This window comes from Sphaeramia orbicularis, chromosome 18, assembly GCF_902148855.1.
Source record: "Sphaeramia orbicularis chromosome 18, fSphaOr1.1, whole genome shotgun sequence".
NCBI classification, from domain to species: Eukaryota; Metazoa; Chordata; class Actinopteri; order Kurtiformes; family Apogonidae; genus Sphaeramia; species Sphaeramia orbicularis.
Genome location: NC_043974.1, coordinates 9291017 through 9305604, shown reverse-complemented (window position 1 = coordinate 9305604; position 14588 = coordinate 9291017). Strand labels below are relative to the sequence as shown.

Here is a 14588-nt window from a genome sequence, read left to right as displayed (position 1 = left end):
ATACAGATTTAGTACACTATGATTTCATTTTTACTGCAAATGTACTGTATACTGGTTCCAAATATCTGTTCATTTTTTATCAAAACTTTTTTCAGTCCTATTTATTACTGTATTTGGTGCTAATGCATGTCTCTAAATTATCCCACATTTAATGACCAGTATTATCATAACGCAGATGTATTTACATTAACACACTCCAAAAGACCCACATCCACCTTGGTAACACAAAAGTAATGAAGACGTCTGTCAAGGTGACCAAAATGTTTGTTTTAAATGACAGGACTCACTTGAGCTTGAAACCAAACACACATAAAACCAAGTACATGAACGGTCATGTTTTAAACAGACCCAGACGTACCAGGTCAACGTGTTGGTATGAGGGGGCCGCTTGTCATGTAAATACACCCACAACACAAATACAACACAACATAATGTCAAAGGACATTTTGGGCCCTAAATACATTTCTCACCGGCAGCTCAGCCGGCTGGTAAAAACGATGTGGCATGTTGTATTAAGCTACTGCACCTTTAGCTGCAGCTGAGTAGAAATCCCCCGAAAAATGCGCTCAATAACAGGATAGCCTGACTAAGCAGCTGAGCCAAAGGCTGTGGTTCAGATTTCTGTTAGAAACTGCATACTTTTGGTCCACAAGTGCAGGAGCAGTATGAAACCAGGGCACAGGCCAAATGTTCATTTTGGCTTTTTGGTTGACTTTTTTTCTGTCCACCTGGCAAGTCATCGTGTCTTTTTTGGAATACGACAGTAAAACTCCACTGTGACATTTAGAAGAAACAAGGTTCTTTCAGGCTGCATTTTTTTAGACCCTGTAATTACTCAGCACCCTCAATCCTGCAAGCGACGCACATGGACAATGCATCTAGCAACAGGCACCAAAGCCAAAAAAAAAAAAAAGTCAAAGGTTTCCTGGCAACAAAGTATTTCAGCAAAATAAAGTACAATACCGAGGCAACTCGACAAGCACTTGTGTCCTCAACAGACATGTATTATTGGGACTGTGTAGTAGGTTCACAGGAGTGTCTCTTTTCACCTGTTCTTTTACTCCAAGGGCAAAAGTCAAACTCAGCTGGAGGACAGGCTTCCTTTAGATAATAGAAAAACACTGTATGGAGGAAAGGTACTTGGAGTGATGGGTAGAACACACACATACTGTCAATATTATCTAAACAGAACTTCTACATGCAAGCCATATTTATTAAACTTTTATTCAGCACCATATGTCTTTGACATCTATGACCTTTTGTTTGTGTAGACAATGTCTTCACCTCACCTCGGAGACTTGGGATACATGCATCAATGTCTGACTCAATGTCTGACTCTGCAACTGACGCCAAAACACCTTTGAATAATAATAGTCCTAGCTAAACAAATAACATAATAGTAATCTAACGCCATGTCTCTCTTAGAATGGCTGCGATAATAACACATCTGAATGTTTAAACAGGTTATGGAATCAACACCCGACAAACGGCAAATAAGGACAGATTTTCCAATTTGCTAAGTAAATCTCAAAATGCAATAGCAGATGAACATTTGTACCTAGAAAGTTATTTAATAAACACAAAAAACATAAACTTTACCCCAGGTACCCAGGACCTGAGAAGTAAGCAGTGGATAAATAAAGGTATAACAACTTGGTGTGTATTAATCAAGGATGGCTGTTTAAAAAGTTTTCAAGAATTAAACAGGTGATTGACTTGACAAATCAAGATCACTTCCGGTACCTATAATTAACGGACTTTTATGACAAAAAAATAAAGCACAATATTGATTCTAATAACAATGAGCTTGTAAAAATGATTATTGGAGTATATCATTCAAGAAAATACAAAATTATATCTTCTCTTTACAAACATTTCATGGGGAAGAGAGGTTGTAAAACTTTGAATGTGAAACAGAAATGGGAAAAAGAACTAGGAATATGTGTCTCAGAGGAGGAATGGATCGATATCTGGAGAACTCAACAGTCAACCACTTCTTCAAGAATATGGAGGGAGTATTGCTGGAAAAATATAATTTGATTTTTCATAACACCTAAAATTACAGCTAAATATGTGTCCAGAGTTCAACCTTGTTGGAGAGAATGTGGAGATGCCCATGTAAATCATGCTAATGGCTTCTGGTTATGTCCTAAACTTATATCATTTTGGGATAATGTATATTCAACAATTGTTAAAATATTGGATTATGCAACCCCCAAAACATGTTTGATGATTTATTTCAGATGTATTATTGGTAATAATGTAAGAAAAAATGATAGATATTTGTTTAGAATTATATTAGCAGCCTGTAAAAAGACTATTACCGAAAAGTGGTGCAGATTAGAACCACCTACAACTAATGACTGGATCCAAACTGTGAATGGAATATTTGAGATGGACATTCTGACCCAGAGACTGTGGACTAAAGAAGAGCAGTGTCATGATAAATGAAAGAAATGGACAATTTTCATTTCAACGTCACATTACCAAAACCAATTGTTAGTCACAAAGTGTCTGCTGCTTAAATTAAATAGCCATTAAGTATTACTTTTACAAAGCCACACTTTAAGTAATTACAAAAAGGAGAATGAAGGACAAGTTCTGTAAGCAGTTGGGATTTGGAGATTAATCAACTGTCATCAGATATGTTTGCAAAATCTGTTAACTTTAAGGTAGTACTTGATATCTGAACTTCGTGACTACCAATGCAAAATCTATAAAGTCAATTACAACCACTTCCAGGGTGCAACTACAGACCAAAAATGGAAAGTTTTGCATCAGACACAAATCTCTTTCATCTACAGTTTACTTTTGTTGAGATTCCAATACCACAAGGCCATGCCTCATGCACTTATGTCCAACCAAAACAACTTCTCTCCTGACACTATTTTACAAATGGACTGTTGCAGCTTCTTGCACTGAGTGCCGCCAAGAACTAGCCAAACAAGCCAGATAACAGAACACCTATTCCAAAACGATAGTGAAGGGTGTTAAATCTATCTGCAAATCTTGCACAGTGTGGAGACAGATCTGGATATGCAAGACTCATTTGACCCTAAAGAAAACTAAATATGTGAGCCAAATTTTAAGATTTAATGATTTGTATTTGAGCTTTAATTGATAAAATGCTACTTCCAATTTTGCTTGGGGCTCTTTTTTATTCATTTTTATTCATCTTAATACCTTTTTTCATTGAAATTTAACACATCAAAAAAGGCAATTTGGGATTTTTGGCCGGCAAAAAGTATGCTCGACTTGTAAATTTTTTCCATCTGCAAGTCGCCTGGTAAGTCACAAAGTTAATTCCAGACACTGAAAGTAAGAAGGAAAAGATCTTCTTGCTGAAATTTCCGAATCGCCTTTCTCAGGCTAATTTTTCCCTCTGCTCTCATCTTCCCTCTTCCTCTCATTTGCTCCTTTTAAAGACAATGAAGGACACATTCTGAACAGTGAAGACAGATGGCTCGGGAGAAGCGTGAAGAGGGCCATCTACATCAAGTACATCGAGCTGCAACAGCCATCCCTGAGCAAAGCTGGGTTAGGACGGCAGCATCACTTACCAGGTACTTACATCAGTTCATTCACACCTCGATTTATGAGGGCCGAATTACTCTCACATGACTTTCAAGTGACTCTCATGTGATGTCAAGGTGTGAATTGTTCTCAGAGTTAAGTGCTGGGCCAGTTTCCACCAGTCACACAGTAGAACAGATAAAGGGGAAAATAACAAGGCAATTCATCCTGTTTCCCTTTATTTACTATTATTAGATATTCAACTACCTGCATTAATGGGAACTTTCATTAGAGTCTCATTTACTTCTAAGAACCACTAAACAAATACCCAGCCTCACCGCATAAACACGGTTGTAAAAGAGCACCATTAATGTGGCTGCAGCCGATTTCACCATCCAACTTTCCCTGTCAAGTAAAGTCCATTTAACACAAGCCAGTCGACGGTTTGCTGCCATGACAACAGAGTGCCTGTGAAGGGGAAACTAGACTTGGGTGTAAATGTCACAACTTCTATATAACAGCTGTAAGATGGCAAAACAATCAATGTTTCAACAACGTCAAAATGGACAGCATGGAAGTCATGTAACAGGTAAAAAAGCGCTTGATGAAAAATAATACATTTCACCTTGATGATATACTCAATAGAAGCAGTTGTGCAAGCTTACAGACATATTTCCTGCTCCTCCCTTGCTGATTTTTATGATATAATCTCCATAAAAAGAGGAGCTTTTCAGAAATGATGGGAAGCAGCCATTATTTCTACCGCTGACTCACAGGCGAGGGTTAATTGAGGTGGACAGTCCCAATCATGACACTAAATGGCTTTAAAACGCCACTTATTTTCGCCAGTGGTGCATGAATGTCACGGCTGCTCCGGCTAACAGCAGCCCACCCACCCCCCAACCTTTACACGCTCACTGCTGGCTATGGTCTGAAAGGCTTCTGCCAGGGTTATTCGGTTATTGGGTCTAGATGCAAATACGGCGGTGAGATCATTCGCAACTTGCTGTCAGACTGTCACAGCTGCTCATGGGGAAACTGTTGCAAAGAGAGAGCGATGTAAGAAAAATGTGTGTTAAAGTCTATCGGATGGGTAAGTGAGTAGGTGTTCGGGGGGGGGGGGGGTTGACTGTGTGAAAAATAAGACATTTCAAGAAGCATAGAAAACAGTTTGCAGCAAACAAAATCTAAATTAGGTTCCTTGGTGTTATGACACATAGCAAACTGTGGGGTTCCCATTATTAACCCATGCTAGTGATAGACATGTCAACACAATGATTCAGACTTAAATATTGCCAAATTTTTTCATGAATTGGAAGGAAAGTCCATACTGACATTTATGGACGAAAGTAACTTTGGTCATCCCTAGACATTTCATCTAGTGCCATTATTGGGTGAACATTTTATGCTTTCCAACACCTTTTTTTACGACCAAACACTTTCACACTAATGATATTGCTTTCAGCCCCTTGTGCTTCGTGCTTACTGGCAAATATTAGCATTAAGAAACACTGATGTATAATTGCAAACATGATAGAAATGATGTCTGTTTAGCGTCAGCATGTTGGGATGCTGACACTGGCATTCGGTGACACTGTGCCTTCACAGAGCCACAAACTGCCGTAAGTGTGGCTGTAAACTCTTTGTCTTCTTTCCAGGCCTTTTCTCTGTCCATTAATAAATGGCTCTGCAGGCGAACACTTCACTAACTGTGTGGACTTGTTAGCTGACTCACAATCTTGCTGGCTGCCTGGCAGGTTGGTTGGCAGGCTAGGCTGCCAACTGCTTTCTGGCTTCCTTGGCTCTCTTAAGACCTGTAGCATCTTGTTTAAAGATGTATCTCGTTGAACTTTCCAGTTGTTTGGACTGCAGCTCAGCCCTGGCTTAGGATGGCATCACAAATATGCTTGTGTGGTGTGGACAAATACTCACATGCGGATAATGATACAGTAGTGAGGTTATAGATGCAGAGAATAAATCCTAAAATTATCACATGGAAAGGCCTACATGTTATTATATTTTGAATAAACTCTTCAAATGAAATGGTACACAAAACATTAGTGCACATTAGGGCTGCACAATATTGGAAAAAACTGATATTGCGATTTTCATTAATCCTGCGATATATATTGTGATATGAAAAAATAGTCAGGAGCATATAACTGCTGTATGGCGCCAACATAAATGGCAAAAAAAAAAATTAGTTGAGTTTCCTCTCATTGTGGTAACAGGTGCATTAAGGCACTGTCGACACCAAGGTTATTATCGTTATTTCGTTAAAACTAACAAAATGACGAAAACTATGATTGAAAAAACATTTTTGTTAACTGAAATGAATAAAAACTATAATTAAAAGAAAAAAAACATTAACTAACTGAAACTGTATTTTGTGCTTACGAAACTAAAACATAAAAATGATGGATAAAATTCCCTTCGTTTTCATCTTTGTCAATGTCGAATTGATACAAAAGTGATTTATTTCGCTCTAGCAATTTAAGCTACCAGCACCATACGACACATGACGGTCCGTCACTTGTGGTTTACAGTCGTCTTCTCATCCCCACTCTACCTGGAAACATGGAGACTAAAGTTGGGAGAAAGCAAAGCAGCAGAGTCCTGTATGGGATTTATTTGAATACAATGGCGAAGAAGATAAAAGATACAACAAAACTAAAATTGATACTAAAACTAAACTAAAACTAAGCATCTAGCAAAAAATGAAAACTAATAAAAACTAGCAAACCTGCTCTAAAAACGAATTAAAACTAACTGAATTAGAGGGAAAAAAAAGTCAAAACTAAATAAAACTGAACTACAATGAAAAATCCAAAACTATTAGAACCTTGGTCAACACAGAACACGTGTTTCAGTATCATCCTTCTTGTAGCTGAAATAATTCCAGATAACTGACATTGCTTTTCTTTTTGGCACCAAGTCTCCGTTTTTGGTGATTTTCTCTTGTTCGTTGCTCATTTTTCAATGTTCTTACCAGCGACTCACTCCATGTGTTGGGGCGTAGTCTGCTTCAGCAAACTGATTAAGAATGATGGTGATTGGTGGATCGCTGTGTGCAGTGTGTGTCAGGTACCCAGGTGGAAATTAGATGAGAACATGTTGAGTTCATTTGCCTCCTACATTGCAGGACCTGCGATGTGACTACTGTGCACACGTACATTGCAACGACGATGCTCAAATGATATACTGTGCAGCTCTAGTGCACATTTTCAATAAAGCCAGTCACAAATTGTGAAATATCCATGTATAAAATATAGAAAAGTAACTGCTTACAGCTGATCCAAAATGCTGCTGCTCGAGTCCTCACTAGAACCAAAAAAGCTGACCACATCACATCAGTTCTGAGGTCTTTACACTGGCTTCCTGTCTCCCAGTGGATAGGTTTTAAAATACTTTTGTTAGTTTATAAAGCTCTGAATGGTTCAGGGCCCAAATACACCAGTGACCTCCTTTAACCATATGAACCATCGAGACTACTCAGGTCCTCTGGCACTGGTTTGCTCTCTGTCTCCAGAGTCAGAACCAAACAGGGAGAAGCAGCTTTTAGTTTTTATGCTCCACACATCTGGAACAAACTACCAGAAAACTGCAGGTCTACTGAAACTCTCAGTTCTTTTAAATCAAGGTTAAAGACTCATCTGTTTACAGCTGCCTTTGATTAGAGTATTATTTTTCTAATACCTGCACTGCAACTCACAATTTTAACTGTTTTGATTAATTTTACATTAAATTCTTAATTTTAATCATGACTGTTTTTAGGTTTTGTTTTAACTCTATCTTTTTAATTTCTTTATTTATCTTTATCTTTTCTGCACTTTCCCTGTTGTTTAATGTTTTATTCTGCTATTGTCCTAGTATTAGTCTAGGATTTTATGTAGTTTTTTGTGTTTCTACACCTTTACAAAGCACTTTGAATTGCTTTGTGTATGAATGGTGCTATACAAATAAATTTCACTTGCCTATATTTCCAAACAAAATAAATATAGGCCTAAAATGTGCATGAGGCAGTAAATACCCAAACCAAACAAAAAACTTTTTCAAGTACAACTGCTTCAATTCTAGTAACGACCATTTATGAAAAATACAAACAGGCCTGACTTAGGCTACATACTGTTATAGAAAATACCAAATGACCAAATGTGAACAAGGAACAATTTGATATATAAAGGATGCACTGCATGCACTATTTCTGGGCCAGTACCAGTGTTTAAAGTGACAATATGGCTGATATCTAATGCTATTCTGTTTTTGCCGTTACATCTTTTGTGCTAGGGGAAACAAATATTCTCGACAAAAACTGAATAACTTAACTATGTTAAGCCTTAATTACATTATATTTTATGATCATACAAATATATGACACATCCAAAACAAACATTGGCCGCTACCATCTGTGAAATGACAACTTAAACCAACACCAATGCAAATATTGACCAGTATAATGGTGCATCCAAAAAACATAAAATACAACTACAGGAAACACTTCCTCCATTCGTGTTGCATGGAAGAATGCCAAACACTGTCCAAATGACAAATGTAATTGTAAATAGTGTGATTTGCATCACAATGAAATAGACAAGAGCATGATGTACATCTTTGGACCAAAGAGCCCCAATCAAAAATTCATCTAGAGTGACCATGGGAAAATAACTTTTACAGCCAAAAACATCTGAGCTCAGAAATACAACAGAGTACAGTCCAAAAGATGCTGAACTTTTGGACCCAATTCCAATATCAATGAGTTTTAAAAGATATCCAACAATAAAATGTAGCCTGATGAAATATTCATTTGAATTAATAAGAAAAAATAATGAAATGAAACATAAATTAACCTCACAACCACTGTAACAGAATCCTTTGAATTAACTGTGTTTAACCACTGTGACCAAACAAGCCCATTTTCAAGTAGAAAACTTCCCTCTGATGGTCATTTTCACTAATTGCTAATATATCTGCACCGGGCTAATACCTGCACGGCTGATTCATCATTTACATTTGTGTTAGAGTAACTGCATTTTCACAGAGGACACAAACAAGGACACAATAGCCCTGAGTTTCAAATCCATTGATGCCGAAGCAATAAATTTGGAGTACACTGGTTAACATTGTGTGATTTATTTTCCATGATGAATAAGGAAAGGGCTGATAGGGGCACTATCTCTCCTGGCCGCATGTGTTCATTACTTAACCGCCTGGTTGGATAAGATGGCTGGCTGGTTGACTGAGTAATGATCGAACAGACTGCCTGCCAGCATCTCTCGCTATCTAACCGACTCCCAAATTGACTACCTGCCCGGCTGAATGACAAGCTAACCTATAACCTGCCTTTATTCCTGCCTGCTGGCCACCCACTTGTCCTACTAACGCCAGCAACACAATAGACTCGACAGCCAGACAACACCTGATGCTACCTTCATGGTAAAATCATCGAAATGGACGAATAACATCACAAGCAGACCTTCGTTCAGTGCACCCTTCACTGGCCGTTCCAACCCGAGCACAGAGGTTGTTGCACTCACAAAAAAGAAAAAGAAAATCAATAATCCGCAATGATTTAGCTTGACGTGGCGTATTGGCTGTAAAGGTCTGGCCAAGTTCACAAAGCAGCGGACACAATACATGACTTTTGTTGAGCATCAGCAGCTGAGTCTTGTGAGTGAGTAGGAGTTGACGGATGTGAGGCGGCCCACTTGAAGCATCGATCAAACATGTGCGGCCCATGCCGACAAAGGCTGTTCCCAGAAACGAAACAGAACAGCACATTTCATCCCACAAGCACTATGCACATGTGTTTACTTCATTCACTCTTCTTTAATCTTGTCCCAGTTGCTTCAGTGCTGCTGGCAACATGACTTAACAGGGACCGGATAACATAGCTGAAAAATTAATCTCAAGAAAATGTTTGATTTCAGTCGACAGTGATGAATATTGACCAATTTCAATGACCAGGACAAGGAAAGGTTGAAGTTAAACCACTTTACACTTGTGCAAAGGTGGTCAAATCACATTCTCCTACTGCCGCTGACAGTACTCTTGCATAAGTTACAAAACGTTGTGATATCTGTCAAAGAGTAAAAGTGAAAAAATGCCATACTGGTGTTTTGTTTGTTCACCTCCCTCACCCAACACCATTCTGCTCTAGTGTCACATGACAAACTGGCTGTTTTGCGTGCTACAATAACCTAACAACATATTTTTCAGATGAGCAGATAATATTTGCTTTCATGCCAGTTTTTTCTTCATACAAGTGAAACTATCATACAAATTTCCCATTGCTATAAATACAGTGTCCATCATGGGCACCTACTGCTTTTATTTTATTGCAATGACCTGTGAGTAACTCTGTAAATGTCAACAAAACCAAGAATCAACTGCCTGAAATCAATCAGGATACATGTAAGTCTTTTGCAACAGCTTTAAAAAAGAAAACAAAAAACAAACATACAGGGCTGTTTTGTAGAGCAGTACAGCATTTCTCTTGGACTGATTGTTTTTTTTTTTTTTTTTTTTAAACATGATCTGTAAGATAACCGATAGGGTAATGCCCTGGTTTTGTCACTGATTGGGAATCAGGTGAGTACAGAGTGTCCCTCCTGGGCTGCAGGTCTGATGAAAGACCGCTCTCTTGTTGCTTCTGTCATTTGTTTTGTCATCTCACTTTGTTGCTTGCGTTGAAGTCCGTACAATAGGAACCTGCTGCGAGAGTGTTGTAATTAAGTTGCGTCACTATAAATGATGATATTTTGGATGCAAGTCATGCCCGCGTTTCAGAGATGCTAAAATGACTGGCTGATTAAATGACTGTCTACCAACGGGATGTTAAAGGACAACAAATTATAGTCTTTATTGAAACTTGCGGGCTGCGACTTCTCATTTGATGCTTTTCACCATTTCAAACCACCTGGAAAAAACAGCTAATGACTGAATGATGGATGCTCTTTGGGCTTCAGTTGGGACTTGATACACATTTCATGGACTGATGATTTCTTTGAATAAACAATTCAAATAATGGTTTACTGCATCTTTACTTTGTTACCTTATGATATGAGGCTTTTGATACACATTTGTCATGCATCACCTGAAGGGTGTACTGAGGTTACTTGCAAAAAAGTGATTGTAAGTAATAATAAAAGGTAATTTATAAGTACAAGTGACATATTTGTATTTCCATTTGATACCATGTTATAATTTCACAGTTATGGATTACTTAGTACATAAAAAAAATTTAATTCCTACTGTATTTACTTACTTTGTTACTTCTGCTACTATGTAACTGCACATTATGATTTATTTACTTACTTTACTATGTGACTTAAGTGTATCAAGAGCTACAGAACAGGGGGATACATAATGTATATCCATTTATAGTTCATATTGCTTGAAGCACTACTAAACTACTTATATACTAAATCTTGCTGTGTAGAAAATACATGTTAGAATATGTAGTAAAATGCTCTTCCATGTATTTGTTAGTGCACAATTAACACTTTGACGTGACCAATTCTGCAAGCCTACTTTTATGTTTGATGAATTAAAGTACATTTTGTTGACAATACTTTTATGCATCATACTGAATACATTACTTTTACTTGTACGTGAGTACTTCTGCCCTTGTGTACTTAAGGATTTGAGTGTTCCATCCACCATCATTTCATTTTCTACGTGTATTCCTCTACCGGGGTCATTATGACTAAAAGGTGCCTTTGGTGTCCCCCTCAGCAGAATCTAACAGTCACCATGAACACACTGCCAAATAATGAAATTCTGAGGCTTTATTATGAATGGGCAAACACTTACACACATCAGTACAATTTAAACCTCTTGAAATGTGATTTTATTATTTTATACAGTTTTCTTTGAAGGAACGCAGGCCTTCATTATTTGTTCATGTCCTTCACACTGCCCTTCTAACTTTAGTGAGTTTGATAAGTGAAATTAAAACACTTTTTAGATGTTGTCATGATACTCAAGTTTTTCGATGAAACAAGTCATTTGGATTATTTATATTTTATTTTCATAACAATATTTAACATTCTACATGTGTCCTTGAAACGGCTGTCCATCCTGTCACTTTGGGGGAATCGCCTCTCTAATAATCTGGTTGATGACATCATAATCATTTTGAGTGTCTTCAATGGAGGTGGAAACATAGGCCCAACCCCAATTCACCGCTTGGCCCTTTCCCTTACCCCTACCACTTGGCAAACATTCTCCCATGAAAATAAGACAACCCTTTGAGACCCGTTACGTCATCAGCAGTCATTGATGCCGCTATAAACAGATGCGACAACTTTGTTTCCAAATGAATTCACCATGCCATTGGCAACTGAAACCATCTCTGTTGTGTGGGCTTTGGGCATCTTTCTGCGACTATCAACTATATAGGTCTACAGTATGTTGAAATGGCATGAAACAGACGATCAAATGATAAAGTTGTTTACAAAGAAAATATGTACATTTGTGTGTTTCTTTCATCACATTGTTGCACTTTTTGGCTGTGTCTTTACCTCCATCTTGCCAATGATTTGAACAGAATTATTGGAGCTTTCTCATACCCCTCTGTTTGTAGTGTGGTCCTGAAAAATCTCCGTTTCGAGGGCCAAACAGCCCTCCCCCTCCGACTCATCGAGAATCGGGACACCCTTAACCCTTCATGTGAACGCGCAAAATGCAGGGGTAGGGGTAACGGGGAGGGCCATAGGGTGAATTGGGATTGGGCTTTAATCTATGAGAGTATTTAGTATTCAAATTTTTCATCATTTTGTGTTTGTATTTAGATGTGGTCAGGCTTAGCATGTCCACCCTGTCGCCACAAAATATCATTTAATATAAGACTTTTCAGAAATTCTACATTTGTTGGACATTACACAGTCCTCTTCAAAGATACCCTACTCAAGGTCCTACATGTGGTTATTAAATGCTAACTTTAGCCAAAACTGTCCACCCTGTTATATATTTTTTTATTTGCATGTATTTGTTGGTGACAGGGTGGACATATTTACCTCCGCCAAGGAGGTTATGTTTTTGCCAGGGTTTGTTTGTCTGTCTGTCTGTCTGTCTGTCTGTTTGTCTGTCCGCTAGTGTGCAACATAACTCAAAAAGTTATGGACAGATTTGGATGAAATTTTCAGGGTTTGTTGGAAATGGGATAAGGAAGAAATGATTAAATTTTGGTGGTGATCGGGGGTGGGGGGGCCCACGGGGGGGCCACTGATCAGCCTTGGCGGAGGTCTGCGCTCTCCGAGTGCTTCTAGTTGTTTGTTTTGTAGTCTCCTTGGAATAAATTTTATTTAGCTTGATCAACATGCATTTCAAACATGAGCATAAAGTTAAGTGGCAAATCTCATGTTTTTAGGACATTTTGAAGTCTGAAAAGCACCTTAGAGTGATATTGACCCACCTATCTGATGTGTGAGGCTCATTGATGCTGTTCAACCAGCCAGGTGGAGTGTAGGAATGTGTGCACCAGAGCTTCCAGAGGACCGGTATATCTGCTTTTGTGAAGCCGGTGTAGCTGTCTGCCAACACGGCTGAAAATCAAGATGTACTCACAGTCAAGGTGTTTCTTCTTGGGTCCGCTGACTTCATGTGTGGTGGCTTTGCACACAGCCTTGCTGATCGCAGACCCGGTCATGCTGTGCTGAGCTGCCGCGATCCGATCGGTGATAGATTGGCCCGACATCTCTGTGTCTCTGCCTCGCTCCCTCTGCTTTTCCTCAATCAGCTAAAATAGCACAATGACGATCCGATCAATGGATCAACTCCCTGCGGGACACAACTCAACGTGACTTCACTGTCAAGTGGAGGTAAAAGGGGGCGATCAGACACCCTCTGTTGTGTTGTGTTGAGTTTTTTTTTTTTTTTCCAGGTGCGTATAAAACCTGTGCAGTCTCGTCTGCAGTTCTATCAGATATGCAGGTACAAGAAAATCTGACTGGTTTGTAATAAAAACGCTAGATTTGCAGCTTTCCTTGTGGTTAAACTGTTTGGCAACTGTTTATCTATCTATCTATCTAGTAAACAAAACACGACGACACTAATCTGAGCTAGTCTGTGTTAGCTAATGTTTCCGTTGCAGTACTCGAACCAGGAAAGAGTCCCACTGTGGAATTTGTAAACACTGGAAATGACTTTCTGGCCACAAATAAACATAGCTAATTGGCTGGTTTGTAACCTGGACGTTTTGTTGAGGATCACCACAGACACTAGTCCACTTCGGGGAAAGCAAACCAAAAGTAATCCCAATGGAATCACAGCTTGAATAAAACCAACAATCTCGACAATCCTCCAAACAAAAAAAAAAAAAAAAAAAAAAAAATCTAGAGTTCCTCCTCCACGTCAACTTGTTAGCTTGAACTGCTTGAGCTATCACAAAGTGTGTGATAAAACCCCCCTCGGGTGTAAAAAGTAATGCGGAATTGAGCAGCACATTGTGTGGAGCTTACGACAGGACACCGTGACACTGACAGTCGGGACAGGTGCGGTTTCTCCCCGTGAGAAGAGATGCGAGGAGCGGTGGGTGTTAGCCGAGGAGCTAGCGGGGTTAGCTAACCTGCCAGCCAGCCACAGCGAGTGCTTCAAGTCTGTGACCGAGGAGCCGAGCAGAGCCGGCGGACGCTGAAGTTCAAAAAGACCGCTCCCTTCGTCTGGCTCTTCCCCGTTAAATGTCCCCGGGGCTCAGTCGGTGTCCTCTCCGCGCTACAGGCTTTTTTTTTTCCTCACCCACAGCCCCGTCCTGTCTTGCTGTCTGAGTGGAAAGTCTCGCCAGCGGTTCCTGTGTTCGGACTGACTGGCTGGTGCTTCTCTGCCGGACAAAATGGCAGCGTAAAAATCAGCTGATCTCACAACTGTGCTGCCTTCACTGCTCCCGCGTGAGCTCGGAATATAGACTCTCTCATGTGACTTCTAGTAAGACTCGTGATTACTTCATTTATTTATTTATTTATTTGCACAAAAATAAAAACAGCAATGGAAAAAACAACAACATTCAAACAAGTAACAAAATTGTGCAGGAGAGGTTAGAAGCCAAAAAGGAAGGCTTATATCAGGGGTGTCAAACT

General features: G+C 39.2%; 1 protein-coding gene across 3 annotated transcripts in view; it reads right to left on the bottom strand.

The window, feature by feature from the left end:
* The window catches only part of LOC115438415 (phosphatidylinositol-binding clathrin assembly protein), a 134173-nt gene extending 119839 nt beyond the window's left edge, over positions 1-14334 (bottom strand). For 2 of the 3 annotated variants that reach the window (XM_030162023.1, XM_030162024.1), the window contains exon 1: positions 13081-13210. In XM_030162023.1, coding sequence (XP_030017883.1) covers positions 13081-13210 — 130 coding nt within the window. Of the gene's footprint in view, positions 1-13080 lie in introns of all 3 variants that reach the window. The other variant, XM_030162022.1, reaches the window with a different exon arrangement.
* Positions 14335-14588: the final 254 nt, after the last annotated feature.